This window comes from Pollachius pollachius (genome assembly GCF_949987615.1).
Source record: "Pollachius pollachius genome assembly, chromosome: 4".
NCBI lineage: Eukaryota > Metazoa > Chordata > Actinopteri > Gadiformes > Gadidae > Pollachius > Pollachius pollachius.
Window position 1 is genome coordinate 18,923,111 of NC_136937.1, and position 9,412 is coordinate 18,932,522.

General features: G+C 37.5%; 1 protein-coding gene across 1 annotated transcript; it reads left to right on the forward strand.

Moving 5' to 3' along the window:
• Positions 1-5,120: 5,120 nt before the first annotated feature.
• Positions 5,121-8,885, forward strand: setd9 (SET domain containing 9; the record flags this gene model as incomplete). Its single annotated transcript, XM_079734159.1, has 7 exons — positions 5,121-5,254; positions 5,980-6,167; positions 6,577-6,726; positions 6,934-7,057; positions 7,202-7,314; positions 8,376-8,481; positions 8,693-8,885. The coding sequence occupies 7 exons, from the start codon at positions 5,121-5,123 to the stop codon at positions 8,781-8,783; spliced, it is 906 nt and encodes a 301-aa protein (XP_079590285.1). The 3' UTR covers positions 8,784-8,885.
• Between the last annotated feature and the right edge of the window lie 527 nt (positions 8,886-9,412).

A 9,412-nucleotide genomic window follows, 5' to 3' on the forward strand; every position in this document is an offset into this window, starting at 1 on the left:
GATTCATATTGAGGTTATTATCAAACATCTCTCCGAGTCAGTATGTTACTATATTTCCCACAAACCATCATCAGCGTTTTGCGGCCTGACTAATGCTGAAGTTAGCACCTCTGTCTGTAGTGTACAGCAGTGTGTTGCTCACGGTGAGGCGTGACCCGTCCACACTGAGATAAACCTCCCTAATGTACTGTCACATTCAGGGACAGACATCTTTTGAAAATATCCATTAATTGAAAAAATAAAGTATTCCAACAATATGGTACTTCGCAACAAAAAAAACAAGGCTGTTCAATTAACATTTGGGCCAAACCCCCTTACCTTAAAAAAAACTAAACCACATTCATCTGTTTTGGAGTGCAATAAAATGTGTTTGTTTAATTAAGTTATTGGTGTGTGTGTATGCCATAGTATATAGTTAATATAGTGGGAGACTGACCTAGCTCAAAACATTCTAAGACAAAGGCCAGTTGAAAGCCTTTTAATATCAGGACAAAATATTAAAAGGCTCCACCTCCTTTTAATATCGTCAAGTTGGCAGACAATGCATTACATTTAGTCCAATATTTTTCCCTCTTTTGATGGTGCTGGAACAGAGAGTTAATACATAACCTAAACAGTGATTACAGGCTTCCTCATGAATTGCCAAATAGGGTAAAAAGAAAGATAGGCAAACATGTTAACATAGAAAGGGCTTAAAATCTTTCTTTAACTGGATTTTATTTTGTCTTTAATACCACTGTGCTATCAAATCTGCATATGTGCAGATTTTCCAATTTTGTGTATTCCATGTATTATAAACAAGAATGCTATGAAGTTGTACTATGAAAGTGGATTGTATTTTTTGCGATTCCTCTTTAAGTGGTAGGCTATTTTTTATTTTCTTGTAACCATGCGGTGATCTTTCTTTGCCAAAAAGTTGTGTGTTGTGCTTTGTCTATATTTGCTATTTGCAATGTGTTAACGTTGTTATTTTTCCTGTGAATACATTATCTGTCTCCAATATTACAGATCTATATGAAAACTAAAAGGCATTACGATAATTAAAGGCACAATTCATACATTTTCTAATAATTTTAGAAATGGATTATGCCATACATGTAGAGTACAGTAAATAAGCAGTAACTATACAAATCTTACGATTCACAGTCACACATTTTAAGAGAAGGATAAATCTAGCTAACAAAAACAATATTTTTGTTTCCTTATTGCAAAAATAAATATTTTCATCTTTTGTTAACTGATTGATAGTTTGCTGAAGATTAACAATCATGGAGTTTTCTCTTTTATCCCTCAAAAGTGAACTTGATTTGAAACCTTACCCCCCATCAATAGTACATAATATTTACTATGTTTGCCCTGACTTTGATAAATGATGCAAAATGCCACCATGTATTTATTCCCTGATTCCCTAATCTCCCCTGCCCTCTGAACGCACAATATATAACTGATGTACATATCAGACAGTGATGTTTGATCTAACAAACATAGGGTCTTTGTAGGGTAGTTTGTTGATTTGTACCACTAGCTCTTATGGTAAAATGTGCTCCAAAACTCCCCTGATCTGAAGTCGGAATTATAGCCCGATTAAACTTCTAATTGAAAAGTATTGTTTTCGATAAGGATTTAAAGGTTTCCCAATGGCTCCTTCTAGCATTCTTCAACAGCTTTCCTGTGTACTGACGCCTTTAACCAGACGTCAGCAGGGCAGGCTTCCATGCAATGTTAAAAGAGCTAATTCGATACCTGCATCATAATCAGCCATGAGGACATCATGTAACAAAGGAACACATCGATTCAAAGAAGCAATATCTCCAATCAATTTTCAATAATAACATATATTTCAAAATTTGATCCAAATAAAGCCAAAATTAAAAAAAAAGCCAAAGAAATTAAAGATAGACTTGGGATAATGACTAAAACACCTATTGAGTAACCCTGGAAAAGATAGGATTTTGATTATGGATTCAAATTATACTATATTTATCATTTCCCAACCTTAAAGCTTATCCCAAAATCCCTTCCTACTTTCATATATGTATTCAATAAAGATTTAGCATAGTTTGGTGTACCATTATAATAAATCATATTTAAAATACCTAACTCATTATCAAATTCATCTTGTTATTTAAGTAAGGTTGCAAAAATACCATTATGAGGGCTATAATGGTCAATACATTCATAAACAATGTGCTACAATGAAAAACTTGAGATTTATTAACAAACAGATCTGAAGTTTCAAACCTGAAGCCTTAACACCTTTGGATTGGATTAGGGTTGTCCATTAAAGTAATTGTTAGTGCATGTATCATAGTTCCTCCTTAAGACACCAATCAACCAATAAAGAAGCTACAGAGGTATGACATTGCAAATGTAATAAATGCCTAATTATAAATCACACAATATCCCAAGCATTAAACAAAAAATGATATAGATCAAATCTTTGCTTACCATATATACAACAATTAAGATGAAGAGAATGAATAACTGATAAATACTCTTACAATATGGAATAGTTCAAGGAAATAGTGTGCACTTTATCAGATTTATATAAATGTTACTATCAATAGTGGTATTGGACAATAAATAGGTGTGTTGGAGTTGGGCTTGCTATGTGTAACATAAAAAAACATTAATTTCCGTTAAAATATTAACATTATTTTTGTTTTAAAAAGGTAAAAGCTGTACATAAAAACTGAGACTGAAAAAACGTATGAACAATCATAATGTAGACTTTTTTTTCCAGGACAGTCCAAAAAATGTAAACGTTTTTGTATTTCATTAATAGGTATAAAATATGATTTTTTTCAATGTATGCTACTGTACTGTATTCATATTTGGCTTGTAATGTTTTAAGAAGTTTAAATATTTTGAATTATATCCAAGGAAAAGTTTTTAAAAGTTGCATGCCAAGAGCTGGTAATGTAGAATAGAAGATATACTGTATAAACACCAACATGTGTCCAAGTGCACATTGTATCGATGCAGCTTAACGCATGCTATAGGGAAATGTCTTGCACCACTGGTAAGTGTTTCTGTAAATCTGTCATTTCTGGTCTATACTGTTATCAAGAAAAAAGAAAACAAACAAACAATGTCTATTTGTAATTATTTTCTTTCCATACATTGCATAATTTTGTTTCATTATATAGGCCTACTAATATGCTAACTTATGATGATGAGAAGGTTAGTTTGGCTAACTTATGACATAATTGTGGTCTTGTAGTTACCTAAATATGAAATCTAAAAGTGTTCACAAACTACCATTTATAATATTCCCTCTTACCAGTAACTTTGATTTGTTAGGTTCCCTGGTGCTCTTTCCTGCCTTAATCAGGAGTATATGATAACATAAGTCCAGTATAACCAGTGGAGCAGACACATGGAAATGTAACTCATTAGTACTGTGATGTGGCGAGAGACTGGTCTCCTCCTATTGTCTTCTGTGGATTAATGGGAAGAATGTGCACAAAACCAGCGGTTTTTGTACTGAAATTATATCAAACTTTCTTGTTAATAAATCAAAAGATGACAAACCGAATTAGCTTAAAGAGCTTCTTTCTTTCAACGTAAATGGGTCTGGTCATTAAACTAGAGTCCCTCAGAGCAGACAGCCCTCTCCATCAGCTTTATAAAGCCGTGTGTACCACATGTGCACCCCCCTGTCCCCTCCTGTTGGAGGGGGGCTGCTCCTTCTGTGGCTTATGGTTCTATTTCTGAAGCCATCTTGATTTGTAGGACTGCAGCCAGCTGGAGCTAGTGTATCTCTCTTCTATTATCCATGTACACATTTGGGTAAAGAAATTATAGCGAGAAAGAACCAGAAAGCCACATGTGGCCTGTAAAGCCATTGTGTCAATAGTTACAATAAGGTAGCTCCTGGTTACAGGTAGACGTCTTCAAGAATTGTTGGTTTCAGCCTGACTACTACAACACATTTCTACATGTGTTACTAGAGTTAACTGGCAGAAACACTCTCCTCTCAGACTACCTGTTTTGCTGCCTTGAATAACTGACCAAGCACAAACTTTCTAAAACTAAATTAAGATAAAGCTGAACGTTTAAAACATCATTCACAGGCCAAAAACCTTGGGTTTCTTTTAGTTTCAGACCTTGGTTTTAATCACAAAGCCAGCCTTTTGCCATCTATGTAATAAAGCCAAAGTAAGACCATTTTTAAATGGATACTGACGTTATGATAATTTGGGGCAGGTGGGGCTAGTGTCCCGCTCTCCTGTCTCACACTACAATTGAAAATGCAAAAGCTTGGGTATTGGCCGATACCAGAGGAGTACACATCACACCTGCTCAAACAACCCTCTGCTGCATACCTGTCACTTTGAAAGTCTAAAACTCCTTTATTGGTTTTTAAGTCATAAATGGCCTAGCACCGGACTTACCGTGCAGACATGTTCACCATGAAGAACCATGCGTCAGGCCCTGTGGCCTGTAAGCAGTCCCTCGGACCAGGTGTGGAACCTGCGGCCTGCCAGAGGATCTGACTCCATCTGTAATCTCTTTTAAACGCATTTGAAAACATATCATTTTAGCCATGCATTTTGAGGATGTGTTATTTCTGTGTTTGTTTTTATTATCTTGTATTATTTATTCATTTGTATTTATTTCATGAATATAAGGCACTTTGTCTGGTGTTCGTGGTTAATTAACTCCAGGTTGCAATATGTTGTTGATAAATTAAAGGGACCACAAAATAGTCCCTGTTCTTACCTGGCAACACAATGTGTCTCCAGAGATGATAATCCAGTCCAATCACATGATGTTCATATTATGGTGATGCAAGAGAATATTCAGAAAAAAATAAAACAGTGCAATATAATACATAATGATTCAATGACTTAGCATGTGTTCATTTCACTCAATTGCTCACTAGAAAGGTAGCAGGCCTTTCATCGGTGTGAAGAAAAGTTGATTTTAACACATTAGAGGCGGAGAATACAAAGGTTTAGAGTCCTGTTTTGTTTTTATTACTATTACATAGTCTTGACTGTGACCCTGCCCAGGTGGAGCCTGGGTGAACAGCAGGGGGCGACCACACACTGGGAACTGAGTGATGCAGAGAGAAGAAGAATGGTCTGCAAAGACAATCTGAGAGCACCACATGAATGTGTTATCTGTTATGTCCAATTGAGTCGAATGTCATGATCCGTGCTGCATTGACAAAAATCCAGAACAAATGGAGGAACTACCGACACAGATTTGTTCCCTGGATTGCGCTCAATCTCCGCAGAAACGAGGGGTGAGTGATTCAGATCCGCTTGGACTCGTCTGTAAACGAGGAGGTCCCTGTCTTCTGAACCTCCTGGTTTATAAGTCTGTCTTGTTGAGGCGTTTGATCAATTAATATACACTCTTATTACTTGAAATTCAGACCTGATTTATTTTAGTCACCCCGGCTACACCGGTTACATCCCTGTATATGTCCATTCGACTCGATGCTGGACATATAAGATACTACAGTATCCCCTACTGGGGACTAGAGGGATCTACAGGCACAACATAGCAACACAATCCTTCTTTACAAATCAAAGTGCACTTATTAATTATACTTTTCTAGAACTAACCATAACTACTGCCGATATTTATATATTTCTGGTCAAGAAATTCCCAAACGGTGGCTTTGAATTTACCCAATATTACCCTGTGCACCGTATGAACACACAGGGCACCTTCTCATGCCATAGTAACTACAATGTTATTTGAACATTTCCTGTGTAGTCTCGAATATGTGATGCCAGCATTTTACCTGGTAATAGGAACCAGGACAGTGATTTATGTTGATACATCTTGTTTTTCTCCTTCTTCGTCTACTTTAACTAACAAGTGGTATTTTTTGGCGTATGGTTACCAACTTCTGTGTGTGTGTGTGTGTGTGTGTGTGTGTGTGTGTGTGTGTGTGTGTGTGTGTCTGTGTGTGGCAATTGTCCACCTGCATTTTGTGACAGGTTGTGGTGCTTTTCCTAGGTCTCTTCGGCATGTAACAAAAAGTATTCAAGACAAGCCCATCCACGATGAGGTGGTCTCTGAGACTCTGCTGAAACTCTTTGGGGCGCTGCTGGAAAGAGACGGAGCAGATGGGAAACAGAGCCTGAAAGAGACTCATCTAAAATCAGTCCAGACCAAAAGTAATGATGCCAGGGAGATGCATGTAGGTAAGGTTGTTTTTCTTATGTCTGAATGCTTCTTTAAGGAGTGTATCCTGCTGCTCCTATTGCTGTGTTTGGCTTCCCCTATGGATGTGTAGAGCACTTGTTTCTGTGTAGCAGTTAAGCAGGCAGTGATGTTGTTTATGATCCAGGGACTGTGGAGCTCTTCAATTGCTTACTTAGCTTAGGAACCCCACACGGTCCCTCTTAAAGAGACAGCACTTCATTTAAAATTAATGAAACTCATTAACTTTGCAGAATGGATTAATTGCTATACATTAAACTATATATTACACTCCTTTCCTGCAGGGCTCTAGCAATATTACACAATATTTTCAATTTTACAACTTTGTATGGTACATTTTATAATATGCACATTACAGTGATCGCCTCTCCTTGTATTTGTGTTGTTCAGAAGGGCGGATTGCTGAGAGTGATGATTTGATATTTGAAAGCATGGGTTTCTGCATCCACCGTAGACCCAGCTCGGTCCCCCTGGCTGGAGTCGGGGTCTTCATCACCAAAGGATGGGTTCCCAAGGGGACGGTCGTGGCCATGTATCCAGGTGAATGGCATTGCCTTATACTTAGGCCTGATCCCATTACACCCCGTCACGCGTAGGGTAGGGCTGTCCCAATAGTAGTTTCATTGAGGGGTAGAGGTAAGGGCTTGGGCCAAGGGGTGTATTGGGATTGGGCCTTAATGAATCATCGATCACATTCACGCCATTATTTTGTCTCGTCTGTGACTTCTCTGACCAATCCCTCAACAGGCACGGTCTATGAGACTTACGAGCCCATTTTCTTCCAGTCGCTCAGAAACCCTTTTGTGTTTCGATGCATCGACGGCGTTCTGGTGGATGGTAACGATAAGGGGATTTCAAAGCTGGTGTACAAGTAAGTAAGATTCCTTGATTCAACAATGTTTGCTTCATTTCCTTAAAATATGATGTTACCTGAAATGAATTGCGTCGTTGTGTGAATGATGTGTAGTGTCTCTGTTTTTTATGTACTCTTGATGTGTTTTGGTTCATTCTGTAGGTCATGCAGCAGAAGAGACATCCTGGGCCCGTACAGGTTAAGTGATTTCAGCTGGCTGACAGCCAATCCAAAGAACCCACTGGCTATTGGCCAATACGTCAACAATTGCAACGGTACGTCAAGGTTCATACTGTTGTTCTGAATTGGATGGAACGAATCATGATGATGGTACTTCTACTGGGGGTCAGGTACTCATGTCACCTACCCAGAAATACAAACAAACAAGAGCATGTTTGTTCTTTACACAAGATAGCTATGAGCGTAGTTAGTATTTTGTGTCTCAATAGGAGATAACAATCTTGGGTCTCACGAGGAAACAATCTCAAAGAGGCAGAAAGATAATGTGTGCACAGCAGTGTTTGTAATAACGCCGTTTAAAAGAACGGCGTTAGGTAACGCCGTTATTTTTTCAGTAACGGGGTAATCTAACTAATTACTGTTTCCGTTGTTACAACGCTGTTACTGTACGTTAAATGTGGTACGTTACTTGAATTGATTGAATAAACTGCGTAATCCGAACGCACCCCTGGCTCCAAACACAAACTGCTAGTGAGGAGACCGGGTGGGTTAACAACGAGATAAGTGATTAAGATTGGCTGAGGCAGAGTCATGTTTCATCGGAGCCAGTGTTTTTACACACAAGCCAGGACACGCGCGCCACACACACACACACACACGCACACATACACACCAAACAGATTTGATGAAACAGCAGAAATGGCGAGTCCGGAGCAATCCGATGAAAAGTTGGCATTTTCTGTAGTATTCGGCAGATGTTCCACAGCCTTTGCAACCAAGCAAATTAAAATTCAGTTGGGAGTGTATCAGGGCCTTGAATGGGCAGTTCAACCATTTAACACATTAAGGCCAAGTGAAAACTGCTCAGAAAAATCCAAATTCTTTGACATATAGCAACTTTCTTTTTCTACAGTAACGCAAATAGTTACTTTCCCTGGTAACTAGTTAATTTTATTATAGAGAAATTCAGTTACTAACTCAGTTACTTTTTGGAACAACTAGTGAGTAACTATAACTAATTACTTTTTTAAAGTAACATTCCCAACACTGGTGCACAGCAATATAGCTGGTTATTTTACTAAACAAACTCTAAAGTCTTCACACATTTCTTTTCATATAATATAGTTAATGGAATGTTCTCTTTGCACCACTGCAGACTCTCCTGCTAATGTCTGCTACCAGGAGTATGATGTTCCTAGAGTGTTTCCTCTTGAACTTCATCAGTATCTTCCAAATGTGAAATACAGTCATGAAACACAGAGGTGAGATTTAAATTCAATATCCAAAAACGATTTAAAAGAAGTGCGTATTGTATTTATATTTTCTCCTCTACACCTTACAAAAAAAAAACATTAATTGGGGACATTTTACATATATCGAATGACGCTATTGTTGACTAGACACTTATGGAGTTGAATATATGTGTAGAATGGCATACTGAATGATTACGATTTTGTGTTTTTGTGTTTCCAGGCCTATAAGATGTATCGTCCTTGTATCTCTTAGAGATATCAGCCCTGGTGAAGAGCTCTTCTCTAACTATTACACCATCGTGGAATCTTAGTCAAACTGATTCTCTTGGACATAAGTTCAACTACCTGCATTTGTAATAAACAAATACAATTACTGCCCACAAGAGGGCAGCACCTCAAGTCCTCCATTGCACTTTAGGCCTTTGTCCAGGAATGACGGAGGAACAATGCTCGATACTGATTATCTAAATAATGTGTTTTGATACATATTTTCGTTTTTCTAAATATATTTTAGGTATGTAATGACAGCGGAAATAAAACAAGAGTCAGACATTTGTTATTTGTATGGTTGTGTTCCAAGACAAACAACACATTCACACACTAATTAACTTAAAAGAATGACAGGCAACAATTTACAAAGATACTTAATATATTTAAGGTTATTTAATAGAGAGAAACATACATTTTCATCAAGTTAAAACAAACAAAACTTAATTTAAACCAACCGTTTGTGGACTTTTTCTAAATCTTCATCTCCAGAGACGGCTCTCCTGGTTCCAACAGTAAACACATAGTATGACAACATGTCAAAATATTCAACAAGCAACATCTTCCGTTTCATCATCTTCGTTCAAAATCATTCAAATTAATAATCTGTGGTTTAAATAGTCATTCCAAGAAGGCCTGCTAAAGACGGAGTAATGTGTAAAATGTACATTTC